This window comes from Pteropus vampyrus, unplaced genomic scaffold, assembly GCF_000151845.1.
Source record: "Pteropus vampyrus isolate Shadow unplaced genomic scaffold, Pvam_2.0 Scaffold61, whole genome shotgun sequence".
NCBI classification, from domain to species: domain Eukaryota; kingdom Metazoa; phylum Chordata; class Mammalia; order Chiroptera; family Pteropodidae; genus Pteropus; species Pteropus vampyrus.
The window spans coordinates 1,134,134-1,148,973 of NW_011888842.1; the positions used below are offsets into that span (position 1 = coordinate 1,134,134).

Consider the following 14,840-nt stretch of genomic DNA (forward strand, 5'->3'; position numbering starts at 1 on the left):
GGTAATCATTAAATGTTCAGGTTAATAGAAGCATCCAGTGCTTTGACACATTCTCTATATGGTCATTAGTATTCCTATTTTAGAGATGAAGAAATTAAAAGTAACTTGCCTGTCATTTGACCACTATTTTCCTTACAATTTTATTGAAGAGAAATCTCAGAACCGGAGGGGTTAAGAAATTTGTTAAAGTTTCCACAGGTACAAAGTGGCAGATCAGGGCTTCAAACCCAGAGTGTCTGGCTTCAGGGCCCAGGCTCTAGCATCGTGGGATGTCCCCTCTCTCCAGTGTTGGAGTGATGAACACATTCCCTCAAGTCAACAAAACCTCTCCTGCTTTCCATTTCTGTGACAACAGGCAAGTGACAAACTCTTTTCAAGTTTGCAAAATGCAGTGATAAAAGTGGTACCTACCTCCAATCTGATGGGGCTGTCAAGAGGTTTAAATGAGTTTACACAGAGGACTGCAAACGGTGTCTGGCTCAATGCAAAGGTTATTACTGACCAAGGAGTAACCCAAGGAAACACGAGGACCTATATTATCTGTGTCACGACAGTTGAAGCAGGCCTCCACACTGAGGGAACTGAGGGGAAGAAGAAAAGTTTTCCAGCTGTCCCCATCTGTGGGTATGAGGGCAGGTCTGCTAACAGGATACTTTGGGGCCCGGCCCACTGGGGCTGAAGGACTGGGGCTGAAGGTATCTACAGGTGGAGAAAAATAAAGCTTTGTTCCGCAGGACAGTGTATTGTTTGTCTGGCCAAGTGTGGACAGATAAGGCCAGTGTGTAGCTAAACGGGGATCAGATAGATTATGAGCAGCCCAAAGGACAGGTTAAGGGGCTCAGCCTCTGCCTTGCAGGCCTCCAGGTCCAGTGCAAGGCACTAATAAGCAGGGCATGGTTTGACCAGATACAAATTTAGAAGGTTAGCCCTGCCTCCAAGATGCTGAAAGGACTGGTGGGCAGACGAGCAGGAGGAGAGACAGAGAAACAGTGAGGAGACCGACAATGTTATCTGAAGTGGCGATGGTGGGGAGCGGGTAAGTGTGGTCTGTGAAGTGCTGGGGAGAGATCAAGCCTGGAGGGTCTAACCTCGCCACATCCCCAATGGGAGACCGTGAAGAGGAGCAGGTTAAGGTTACTAATGTGGGACATGAGCACGACCGGAAGGTGAGAGGAGAGGTGTCGCCAGAGGGTCAGCACTGAACCAGGATCCAGTACAAATAAAGATCGTTCTCAATACCGGAGAAGAGTTGAATATAGAAATAAGAATAAATAAATAAAGACACTAAAAAGAGGCACAGATCCTATTCACGGACAATAAGGGCTAGAAGGTGGGTGAAGATACCACTCAGGCGCAGTGAGGAAGGAATTTGAGGGCCATCTGAGCATCTTGACCTTTCCAATAGACTTACAATCTCAGGTTTGGAAAGACTCTCAAAAGCGGGAGAGGATTCAGGAGAGTTGGGAGAAATCCGGGAAAGGTTTGGGGCCCCAAGGAGAAAGAGGAGGGAGGCAAAGAGAGAGAGATGGAGAAAAGGAAAAAGGTCGCGCTGAATCCAGACACAAAAAAGACACCACACCTTCCATCTGGGGCTAGAAGAACCTCCCCTGTCCCCAAGACTTTTACATGGGAGGGTGATTTCTGAAGGCTGGACCACTCTTCTTTTCTTCATCAGAAACTTCTTAATGAAGCCTAGCTTCAAATGTGGTTCAAATAAATTACAGGGCTTTTTTAAAGTGCAGATGCCCATGTTCTCAAATCACCACTTCCACCTGCATTAATTGCTCTAATAGGTTCTGGAAATAGCTTCCCCCTCCCCCTCCTCATCAGGCCCCCTGGGGAGCCCATCAGGGAAGGACGCTGGAAAACAAGGTTGGGGATGCAGCCTACCCGGATAACGCTGTCACACACCAGCCTCTGGACCATGAATCTGTCCTGCCTCCCCACATTTTTAAAGGGTGGTGGGGACACACAATTCCATCCCACCCCTGGGCTTGCATACTGCTGTGACATGGACATGCAGATGTGAAAATCCAGAGAGGAGACATTTTTAAATAAATAAACAACGTGGGAACATCAACTACATTTCGTAAATGACTCTGCAATTCAAACTGCTATGACTGATCAGGAGGGCCCCGAGTCCCCGTATTTTCCTCCAACGGCACTTTTTTTTTTTTTTTTTCCAACTAAGCAGGCACAACAGAAGATTTTCAAAGCCGAGCGAATGCAGTCGATAACATTTTTCATTACAATGCTTGCGGCAGGACCTCCACAGCCATATTTTTCAAACTTTCAATGTTCAATGGCAACAAGGACTGTTAGTGAGGACTATGAGGCAGGTTCAAGGGGAGTCTGAGTCACAGAGAGGCAAAAGAGCCGCTCAAGGTCACAGCCAAGTACACTGTCAGATGACCACAAGTCCATCTCTAAAAGCCATCTCTAACCTCTTGGGTACAGACCTCCCTTTCCTAGACTTTCCAATATATCAGCTGACCTTGCACATCTGGGATCCTATTCCAGAACAGCTAAGGATAAGGACAGAGTGGGTCTGCTTCTCTGGTCAAGTCTATGTGGATAAATGGGGAAAGGGAAGCGGATCCTGAAGGAAGGCAGTGCTTCCCAGACCTGGTTAAGATTTGCCTGGGGCCTTGTTAATTTTCAGGCAAGCTGCACATGTGAACCACTGCTTCTAAGGTCCCAACACCCAGGTATCTGGAAACACTCCTTTTGATGTCACTGCACTATGTTCCTCCCTATAGCCTGCAGCTTCAGAATTTGGTAAAGAAGACATCTTGGGACTTGCTTATGGAGGCTGATATATTTGCTTTGCATTCAAAGTTGAGAGGATGCTGATATTACAAAAACTCAGGTAGAGAAGAAACATAACTACGAAACTGGCTGCCAGCTGAAGCAAAACCACAGCCAATTTAGCAGAAGGAATACAAATTCTTAAAGGGGTAAGGAGGCAAGGGGGCTGGGACTGGAAAAGAAGAAAAAATAAACCCATTTATGCATTCTCAATAGAGAACAAGCAGCTTTTAAACATACAAATGATTAGCAGGAACTTGGCCTTCACCTGACATGTTAGGGCTTCTTAAAATCTGAACAGTGTTATTGTTGCTTTTAAAAAACAAAAAGCCAGAAAACATACTTCACCCAAAATTGGTTCACTGATTGCTTCAGAAAGAATAAATATTTATATTTTGAAATCACAGGCATAGTCAGGCTTGGTAAATAACCTACCTTTAGAAATGTGGCTTTAAAATTAAGAGCAAAGTGACAAATGAAATAACCAAAGGGGTCTCATAGGGTGGAGCTGGGCTGCAGAGGATGAGAAAAGCTGTTGCCCACTTGGGCACAGACCACATTTTTTTAAAGGCTTTTCACTAAAACAGTTGACCCTTAAACAACGCAGGGGTTAGGGGTGCCAACGCCTGTGCAGCTGAAAATCCAAGTATAACTAAAGTCAGCCCTCTACGTACTAGGATTCCCAACCTCCAGTTGACCCTTGACCAAGGCGGGTTTGAACTGCATAAGTCAAATGAAAAAAATCTATGTATAAGTGGACCGGCACAGTTCAAACCAGCCTTGTTCAAGGGTCAGTCGCAATGGTAGAGGGTATCCTATTTACCAAATTTTTTATACCTATTAAGTCATTTGATCCCCACAGCCATCCCAGGAAGGAGAAAGGTGGAAGGTCGCTATGCCTATTTCACAGTTCCAAGGACCGAGATTCAGAAATGCCACGTGATGTACCCACAGCCACATGGCCAGCTTCACGGTAAAGCATATACTAGAGCCTATGGCTTTCCTCAGTTTCCTATCCAGCACCCACTACGTTGCAACCCACGGACTTTCTTCAGATATCACACTCAGGAACCAAGGCATCCTGAACTCACCAGCACTGCATCGAGAGGTCATTTCATTACGGCAAATATTTATTTAGTTATTAAAGCACCTATTATGTGACCAGCACTGTGGAGGTGCTGGGGTATGTGAGTGAGCAATGCAGGTAAAATTTCAGTTCTCGGAGCTTACCTGTAGCAAGAAAGGCAGACAATAGACATAGGGAAACATCCTTTAGACAAGTGTACTGAAGAAAGTTGGATCAGGGTAAGGGGATGGAAGGGTAGGGTGGGGGTGAGGGGTGCTGCCTTGAAGAGGGAGGCAGGACTGTGAAGATATGCAAATGTCACAGCACTTAAAACACTGGGTGACTTCTCTGAGTGGCTCCATGTCCTCCTACGGCTCTCCGAGGGCAGGGGCATGTCCCGTTCATCTCTGACTTCCAAGTACCAACCTCAGGCCTTACAGTGGTAAGTGCTGCTCAGAGCACGTATGGACAAAATGGTTATACATGACGACAGGCCGGGCTAACACATGCCACTCGCCCTTGATGTGTGGGCATCAGACTCCCTACCTAGTAAAATGAAGCCTTTGGATGGTTCTTAAAAGGCTCCAAAATATCAAGCACAAAATGTGCCATCTGACTGCCTTCCAGCAAGGGGTTGGCATTGCCTTCCAGGAGGCCGGCTACAAAACCCTAGGGCTGGGTTCCCACAAGGAAGTAAGGCAGAAGGGCTGCCTAGTTTCTAATCCCAGTAGTGAACTTGGGCTAGTCAATTTTACCTCCTTGAGCATGACCCTCCTCACTTCCCTGCCTCCCCTAGGAGAGAGGAAGCACCTGGCACATAGTAGGCACGCACTAACGTCAGCCTCCTCTCTTCCCAAATGAGTTCCAGTAAAGCAAAGTTCACTGGCCTCATGGTGCTGCCTCCTGCAGCTGGCGCCCGGGGTGCACTATAAACAGTCTGATTCCTGCTCCTTGCACTCTTTCCTGTAGAAGTAAAATGGAATGCAGCACAGGAATCTAAAAGGCTGCCCCACCCTGGAGCACAATTAGAAGTCGGAGAGAGCTCAGTGTTAACATCAGCTTCTTGCTTGGGGGGTTTAAAGATAAGGAAGAAAAAGGGTTGGTTTTGAAAAATTTGTATTTCAGCTTTCAGCCACCTCCAGCCATTTTAAGGCCATTCCTTCTAATCAGAGTCTCTGGTCTTTGCCAGGCTCTAGTCTGGGGTCCCTGAGCAGTGGACTTCCAGGTCATCAAAGATCCTTGCTGGAAAGCCAGTTGGAGCCTAATCCCCCATGGATGGCTGCTTCAGTGCAAAGCCCTCTGCAGGGCAGAGTGGGGATTATGACTGGGAGTAGACTAACAGGTACTGTGGGCACAGACAGATAGGCCTGTGAGAGGCTACGTGTGCCGTGTGGCTGAAGTAGGCAGAGGTGGGAAACAACAATGCATACGCACACGCACAATCCAGTTGGTTGGGAGTTAAAGGATCATACTTATCTCTGCAGCTCCATCCAAATGATGACTCCGTGGCAGGTAATAAACAACACTGGGTTTGTCAGAAATAGGGCGGGGGTAACAGAACAACTAGAAGCTAGTGCCGGAGTGATTCTAAATTTCTTTCATGCTCAGCTTAAAGTCAGGAGGCAGGAATCTTCTACTATAAGAATATCAATTCTTAAAAAATAAAGGCATTCTCTTCCTCCCGACAAAGTGCTTCTTTGACTTGAATAACAAATAACCAGTTGAAAGCATTTTTACAGAGGCACTGTCATTTTCTAAAACCTTGAGGATCAGCTTGAGCCAAATAGACGAGACTAAATTAAAGAAATGGACCCTCTCAAGGTACTGCATCACGCTCTGGGTCCAGCACACAACACCTATTCAAAAAAGGGTTTATTAATAGTGAGCTTTCACCCTGCCGCTGTTGACAAGATCCACAGGACCCAAGAAGGAGTGCAGAGCAGAGGAAAGTCTGTGCATACCCATGAACACACTGGCCATCGTTTCCAAATTGGAATACAGGAATGACACCAGGGGGAGAAGCTGCATTTCAGATACAAAGTTGGAAGTGGTAAAAATGTGTAATGGCCTCAGCTAGCCAAGTACAATAGAAAAATGACAAATGTGTCATTTAGAACACGCTGGACCAAATACAATGTTTTATATTCATATGGTTGGATTCTTCCTGAGCTATTATGCAAAGGAAGGGAGGGTCTGATAACCCTAATTAAGTGAAAGTACCAGCCACTATTTTTAACTTCTGGAACATTTCAAATTCTAATATGCTCCTTGGATGTACCCAGGGGGATGTGGAGACTATAATGAAACCGTTTAATTTTTATCAAGATGAAACACACAGATACATACACACATCCCAGCAGCAGCTGGATACCCCGCGTTCTACTCCCCACTACCTGCAGAATCAGAGAAACAGGCGGGTTAAATGAATTTGATTTTGAGTGCTCCCAGGGTAGTGCTGTGCATGCCACAATCTTATTGTCATTTTCTCATTTACTCTGGAATGGCACCAGGGTTGGTGTTCTTGGGTCGAGGGAGAGCAGTCAAGTTCTCATCAGTACAGTGTGTAACCCATCAATTTCCTAATTTAGTAGGAGGCTACACAAAGTGCCAAGATTCTCATCTCCTAATCTTTAGCCAACTTTCTTCACTATGTTGTAAATGAAAGCAATTTCAAAAGAATAAGAAAACATCGCATTAGACATTCTAAATGCATTCTGTGGAGCACTTGCCGAGCGAATCATAGACTGAGCTGGAAAGGGCATTGGGCAGCCCCTTGCCCATCCACCCCAGAACACAGAGAGGGTCAGTGACTGGCCCAAAGTCACACAGCAAGCGTGTGGCAGAGCCCAATGCAACATCTCTGGTCTGTGGACTCCTTGGACAATTTATCAAGCATTTTTGGCTGAAAAACTTTGAAAGGTCTCCTTTTTTATTATTATTAGTTTGGCTCCTGTTCATTCAAGATAGAGTTTTCAAAAATCAAATGTTTCAACATAATTGCAAATAGTAACTGGCTTGCCTTATCTGGACCTGTCACTGCTGATTTAGCAAACAGGCTTCAAGGGAGGGATGGGAGCCCCAGTGGACAGTGGATAAAATCCTCACTGAACTGCTCTGGGTAACAATGAACGCCTGACTTGTCAGAGAGAAGTGGAAAACACTTTCTATGTTCAATCCCCTCTGTTCACTGGGAGGAGATGACTCTTTCTAACTCATAAACTCTTAAGTAACTTGATTCCTAAATTTAAATTTCTTTTTATTACACACACAATTAATCTCTCCTTTGAAAAGCTCAGAGGATCTTTTCCCCCTCTTTTTACCTGCAGAAGGAAAATAGATTTTATTGAAAACATCTCCTTAATAGCGAAAACATGAAAACAACCTATTGACAGATGAATGGAGAAAGTAAGTGTGGTATATATGCATACACGCATGCACGCGCATGCACACACACACACACACACACACGCACACAGAGAAATATTATTCAGCCATAAAAAAGGAAAACCTGCCATTTGTGACACCATGAATGAACCTGGAGGACATTATACTAAGTCCTCCAATAAGCCAGACACATAAAGATAAGATCTCGCTTATATGTGGAATCTAAAAAAGTTGAAATCACAGAAGTAGAGAATAGAATGGTGGTTGCAGGGGACAAGGAGTGCGGGAAGTGGGGAGATGTTAGTCAAAAGGTACAAACTTTCAACTATAAGATGAAGTAAGTTCTAATGCACAGCATGGTGACAAAATAGTTAACAATTCTGTATTATGTACTTGGAAAGTTGCGAAGAGGGTACATCTTAAGTGTTCTTAACACAAAAATAAAATAATTATGTTTTTTTACGTATCTAGGTGGTGGATAGGTTAATTAGCTTCATTATGGTAACCATTTAACAATGTATAGGTATATCAAATCATCACGTGTACACCTTAAATATATACAACTTTTATTTTTCAGGTATACCTCAATAAAGCTGGGGGAGGAAGCAAAATAAACAAACAAACACAGTCAGCCCTCTGTATCCACAGGTAATAGAAACACAGACCGAAGGGATGGTTACCAGAAAGGGGGAGGGGATGAGTGAAAAAGGGGGAGGGAGATATAGTCGGTAATACCGTGGTAAGTTTGCATGGTGACAAACCATCACTAGAATTAGTGGTATGAACACATGGTAAGGGATAAAAATGTCGAATCACTATATTGTACACCGGCAACTAATATAATTAATATAGTATTGCATACCAACTACACTTAAATTTAAAAAAAGATTTTTTAAAGAAGGGCCAACTAAGGGACTTGAGCACCCTGGGAATTTGGTATCTGCAGGGCATCTTAGAGCCAATCCCCCATGGATATAGAAGGACGACTATAAATAAAGAAAATAAAACTGAAGAAGAAGAAAACTCATCTGCTACTAAGTACAATGTGGTGCCTTGCAAAAGAAAAAGGATATAAGCAGAAGTGGTGACATTTGAATAAAGTCTGAACTTTAGTTAATAGGAACTTTAGCTAATAGGAATGTACCTTCACCATAAAACCCTCGACGTGGTGCCCTAGAGCACTGTAGCTTATAAAAAAGGGCTGGGAGTGGAAATTCGGGTTAAGGGCAGTCTGTCCGTAGTAGAGAAGCCGGGCCTCTTTTGGCTTTCAGTTAAGGCACTGAATACCCTTAATTTCGGGGAAATGTGTCAACAGCTCCAGGTGTTCTTCTACATTGTCCCTGAGACTGCCTGCCCATCCTGCAACCCTGAGGTGCTAGTGGAGGCCACGGAAACAGATTCCGCCTCCTCCGTTTTAAATTCCACCCACGGAAAGTCTGTCTCCCTCTCTCACTGGAGTTAAGGTGACACAAAGCACTCATTTTGCCTGTTGCTTCTGAAGGGTCCAAAGGGGTGCATTCAGGCAGGTTATGTGTCTGGCATTAGCCAGAAGAAAGGCACCCCTGAGGAATGACCTCAATATGCCTTAGCAGACACCTCCAGAGGATAAGTGACAGGGACAAAGGGGGCTGCTCAGCTCATACAGGCTCCCACACATCCAAGGACAGTTCTGCTCCTATTAACCAACCTCTCCCTTTGGCAAGGATTAGTTCTGGGGCTTCAAAACTCATGCCGTGGGAGAGTCTGGGTTTTACCCTGGAACCAATAAGAGTAAATATACGAGCTAAATAAGGCCTAGTGCTGCTGTGAGTTACAGAGTAACAGTACCTCAGTGTAGTTCAGGGAGGTGTAGACAGAAGGTGCAGAGCATCCTTGACAAAATGAGGGAGGGCCAAGCTGAAACTCTCAGCCACGCAGCTCCAGCCTTACAGGCACCGCTGAGTTTGGGGTGCGATTTGAAAGGAAAGCGCGTGTCCTTAATGTCCAGGTTACAGGAAAGCGCGTGTCCTTAATGTCCAGGTTACCTGAGGCCTTCCCAAAATCTATCAATTGTGATGATTAAGTTACCCAAGTCTTTTTAAATGGCCACTAAAAGTGAATCTACATTTATAAATGACCATTTGGATCAAGTAGCTTTCGAGTATAAATTTATCATCTGGGAATTCCAGACCTTTTAGGGCTAAAGGCTAATGAATTATTTCTTTATAAATATATGGAACATCATTAAAGGGAAAAGATTGATGTGGGATGGGGGGAGACAGAAAGGAGGATGGGGACGTGAAACCCACAAGGAGTTTTGTCCACTGCAACAGCCCCCTCCCAGCCTCCAACAATGTAAACCAATCGGCCTTTTTCTGGAAGCAGCAAATAAGTTTCCAAAATCCCCAGGGACCTCCCTGAGGCACACATGGGTTGAGAAGCAAATAAGGGACGTCAAGGTCATAGATGAGACAGTCATGTCCCAGGAGAATAGTCAGGAAGTGGGCTCCAGACGCACCTGGCCACAGGTCACTGACTAGCACATAGGAAGCAGCCCTGGATCTCTGCTGTCTAAGCGTTTGCCAGCAGCCAGCAGGCCCTCAGCTGGCATTCAAGACACCTGTACTGAGGAGGACCGGAGGCAGGGTTAAGGAATGGGGTTGTGAGAAGCTGGGTCACAGGCCAGCCCAAACCTCCAAAAGAAGCATTTTGTCTGCAGAAGCAAAGTGTGTCACTGTTTGTTTTCTTCAAAACTCCTTCTTGCATGCAAAGGTGGCATGTGTGTGTGCGTATGTATGTGTGAACGCCTGCAAGGCATCTTTGAATCCACACATAGACCGAAATTATCCATCTCATATTCCAACTGGTTTCCAATAGCCCTAGGCATATGATTAGCAAACACACACATTCCTTTAAACAGCACAGTTAAATTCTTAGGAGCTTGTTGTCATAAGGTTATTTTTCTCAATTAACAGACATAAAAAGAACAACTCCTCTCAAGGGAGTGGAGGATTTGCTTTTGACATTCAAACAGGGGCCTCACTTCCAACAAGGTTAGGGACACTTAACTAGTCCTGTTGCTCCATATCCCAAGCGCAGAACTGGAGGGTCAGAGAGGACAAGTGACTTATCCTGGGACATACATTCTGGTCCATAAACTGCAGTTCAGGCCAGAGCTCTGTTGATCACCAGAACACCCTCCTTGGACCACTTGGAGCTAATAAAACTTCCTTTCAGGGTCAAAAGCCTACAAAACGAGAATAACAACAGCAGAAGCAGAGGACACCCACTGATTACCAACCATATACTAAGCGGAGACGTTATCTCTTTTAATGTTCATAAGAATCCACAACCCCTTTCACACTTTGTGATCATACCTTTGCCCGAATATTTGATGTCTGTCTCTCATCCACTACTAGCTTTTATGCCCAACGAAAGCAGGGTCCGCGTCTGCTTTGCCCATCATATTCTCAGTGTCTGGGATCTGTTTGTCCAATAAACCAGATGTTTCTTTTTTAATAAAGAAACAGTTTTAAGAAACATGGAGCCCAGAAAGGTCAAGTGATTGCCTAAGGACACACAGCATGGAGCTACTACCACCATGTGTAACTGCGCCACTCTGCCTTGAACTCATCCCCAAACCAGGACCATACCTTGACGGCCTCAGCGTGGGTCACCCGGGACAGGGATTTGTCGTTGACACGTAGAATCTGGTCCCCAACTCGCAGCCCTTCCTTTTCAGCCAGAGAGCCTGGCTCCACCAGCGACACATAGATGCCCACGCCATGCTCCGAGCCCCCGCGGATACTGAAGCCCAAGCCCTCGTGGGCCTTGGCGCGACGCAGGCTCACCAGGCGCACCTCCCCCGGCCCCGCGCCGTCGGGGCCGCCCCAAGCGGGTTGCCTGTAGGGGGCGATGGCGGGTAGATAGAGGCCCTCGGCCGTGTACTGGTCGAAGAGGAGCTGGTCCGAGCGCGGGATGACCAGACGCAGCATGGGCAGCAGGCGCCGCTTGACCGGGCTGTCCAGCAGCACGCGCAGAGTGCTCACCAGGTCGAAGACGTTGCGGCGCGCGTGGTACGCGTTCAGGCAGTGCGTGAACTGCTCCCGCTCCGCCTCGCTCAGCAGCGCAGTCAGTGCCTGGTGCAGCTGGCGCACATTGGCAGACAGCAATCGCAGCCCCGCGCCCCCTCCGCCGCTCGCCCCGGCCGCCGAGCCCAGCGAGCCGGTGGAGGACGAGCTCACCGACAGGCCGTCCAGCTGCGCGTTCATCTCCTCGCCGAGGCCCGGGCGGACTCGCGGCACGCGGTGGAGCAGCTGCTGCACTCGCCGGCACCGGCGCGACAGCTGGATCCTGGAGAGCGCAGATTTCGCCGCTGGAATCTGGGTTTGGGGGAGGATCCAGGGGCGCGGAAACAGCGTCTGAATCTTGGGGAGATCGCGGAGACCGCTGCTAGGGTCCCGGGCACGCAAAGACAGAGGAGAGAGAGTCGAGAAATTGGAGTCTGCGGGACGCAGAGACGGCGGCTGGAGTCCGCGCGAGGTGGAGACGGCGACGGGATCCCGGGTGACAAGGAGTTGGCGGCTGGAGCTCGGAGGTCGCGGAGACTGCGGCTGGAGTCTGGAGTGAACGCAGAGACAGCAGCTACATTCTGCAGGGCACAGAGACGACGGGTGGCTGGAGTCCGGGGCGCAGCAAAGCTGAACGCCCCGTCACACCATGCCCGGGGCTCCCCCAGCCAGGCCGCCCGTTCCACTTGGGCTGGGGGACCCCAAAGTCATAAATTAGGGTCCGGGGTGCTCTAATCCCAGACTCCGCCGAATTGAAGCCGGTGGAGCCGCGCGGCCGTCCGGCAGGGGGTGCGGGGCATTCCGGGGCAGCCCCAGGATGCAGCAGCCCGGGGATCCCCGCGCCCCTGCACCGCCCGGGCGCAGACAAGAGCCGCGCGGACTCGAGCCCGGACTTTGCGAACTGTTGAGCCACCCGAGGCCGATCTTCCAGCGAGTTCCGACGCCGTCGCGGTCACCAGCCCGGCCTCGGCCCCACCCCCTTGCCCCTCCCCCTCCCCGCCCCTTTCCCCCACGGGCTCTTCAGGAAATGACGTCCCGCCTAGCGCCTGGCGGTTGCCTGGAGACGGGGTGAAACAGTTCAGCCCCAGGGAAGAAAGGGGTGAAAGTGGGGGTAGGGGTGGGAGGACCTCTGGGGGCACTGCGAGCCCCTTGCAAATCGAAGGCAAGCCTCAAAAACTGTGCTCTTCTGCGATCGAAGCGTGTGCATCAGATCGCTTCGGAGCAATTAGCCAGTTAGCTAATTCACGACTGTAGTGGGAAATAGTCAACTTTTTGCCTCTAAAATATTGAACGCTTCAGGCTCAGTTTTCTACCTTAAAACGTTGCTCTCCCCTCTGGCACGCACTGACATGCAAATTCAAGTATTTATGTGGACGACCGTTCGGCACCTACTGTGTTCAAGAGATATATACAAGCATATACTGGTGCCTGCGGGAGCCAAATCCTGTGCAGTGATAGATCAGACTGGACCCCTGCTCAGTCTCCAGTAGGTGAGAAAGCCGTTTTCGGAAAAATAAAGTGTGCAAATACACGCGCGCGAACACGCACGCACACACACACACACACACACAAATATGTGTGCACATAAATCTAGTGAAATCTGAATAAAGGGGGTGGATTGTATCAACGTCAATGTTCAGCTGTGATCTTGTCAACATCGAGGGAAACTGGGTGAAGGGTACATGGAATGTTTATGTATTATTTTTTACAACTGCATGTGAATCTACAATTATCTCAAAAAAATTTAAATATATATAAAATGGGTTGAGGAAAGATATTCTATGCCTTTCCATCCAAGACAAAATGGGAAGATACTCCAAGGCATGGCACAGAGCCTCTCACCTCCCATCCCACTCCCTTAAATACAATCTAAGTGAAAGCATCTGCTTTTATTCAAAGGTGGTTTTCTAAGGAGCCAGTAGTGTTCCCCACACACCACACACACACACTCACACACATGCGCTCCAACCCGAATTGCCTCTCCTAAGCTATTTTCTATAGAAAGCTATATTTTCCCTGAAAACATTCTGTAATTGCCATTGCAGAACCATCTGACTTCTATCTGGGTGAGGGAGAGATGCGTTATCACTGGAAAAAGTAGCTTTGAGCTGGACCTGGAAGGCTGCAGCATTCATTCATTCATTCATTCATTCATTTACTTATTTGATCACTCTTTATTCAACATTTTCCAACCACCTATTCTGTGCTGGATTATGTGCTGGGTGCTGGAAATCCCAGTTATAAAGATAAAATCTCTGACCTCAAGGAGGTCACAGTCTTGTAGAAAAGACCATATAAATAAAGTTAAAAACCACTATGATGATTGCATTAATAGCTGAGAGAGCCCAGGTTTAGGAGAGGAGAAAATGATAAAGACTTTATTAATCAAAGAGGTGACATCTGAATGAAGGCGCCTAAGAGGAAAAGACTTTCCTTTTTACATGATGGGGAACCATGAAGGATTTTCAACACTGTTGGCTTAGTGCATTTCCAAAGCTGAGGCTAGGAATCGAAGGTATATTATTATCCCCCCAAATCCTCAGTTCTCTTCTTTACTTCCCTAAAACAGACCTAGATTAAGTTAATGCCCAATGAACAGGGTATCTTAAATAGCCAATTAAGCTACAACTGTCTTACAGCTTTAAGTTTAGTGGTTAATAATGTGTATACTTCTCAACTGCTGTTGAAGCCTTCGATGCCAAAGATATGTAAGAAAAAAAGCAATCTTCTCCACCCCCAAAATATATTAATGGCATATCTCAAAATGCCACCCGGCAAGGCTTAATTGTATGCAGTTCAGGTTTACTGCAAATGTATTTCATGCTTAGCTTTCACTTAGTTTGTGTTCTAATTATAATTACTGTGATTGGCTTGATAAATGCATCTCAGGAGCTAAGATCCCCATTCCCAGCATTTTATTTCTGTGCACAAGATGTTTGCAGAAACTACCTTGCACCAGGTCTTAGCAGAAAAAGAAACACTTTCTTCTGCAAACATCAGAAACCATCATAGGATGCTATTTAATTTCATAGAGGCTGATTTGGGAGGGCAGACAAGTACAAGAGCATGGAAAAATAACTCGTTGGGGTTTCTTCCATCCATCTTGCATAACCACCTTCGTATCAGTTTGCAGTGTGTCCCCTCGGTGAGACGCAGCGTGTAACTGTGCTCAAACCTCGAGAATCCTATTTCATGTCTGAAGATGTGCTTGTCGTTCGGAAGTAAGCTCTTGGAAATCCAAGATGCCTGGGCTCCAAAGGGCTGCACTGCCTCTGTCTGGCCTTCAAGACCTAGAAGGAAAACCTGAGTCCATGAGCGGACCTGGCCTCGGTTGCATACTGCCCTCTTCAGAAGGAAAATATTATTCTCTCGTGTGTGCTGCAGGCTTCCCTTTGCTGTCTTTACCAAAGCCACTTTCAATAGTTCATTATTTGTCCAGCTTTGGCAAATCAATGCCCTTCTCGTTTGCTCCTGGAAAACCTTGAACACATTAGAGCAGTTGAAAAGACAGGGAAGAATGAATTTTACTCAAC

The 14,840-nt window shown here is 46.9% G+C and overlaps 1 protein-coding gene across 8 annotated transcripts in view; it reads right to left on the bottom strand.

Annotated features, from left to right (window-relative positions):
* Positions 1-12,273, bottom strand: part of WHRN (whirlin) — an 83,714-nt gene extending 71,441 nt beyond the window's left edge. For all 8 annotated transcript variants that reach the window (XM_011360951.2, XM_023531091.1, XM_023531092.1 and 5 more), the window contains exon 1: positions 10,891-12,273. In XM_011360951.2, coding sequence (XP_011359253.1) covers positions 10,891-11,508 — 618 coding nt within the window. In that variant the 5' untranslated portion in view covers positions 11,509-12,273. The remainder of the gene's footprint in view (positions 1-10,890) is intronic.
* Positions 12,274-14,840: the final 2,567 nt, after the last annotated feature.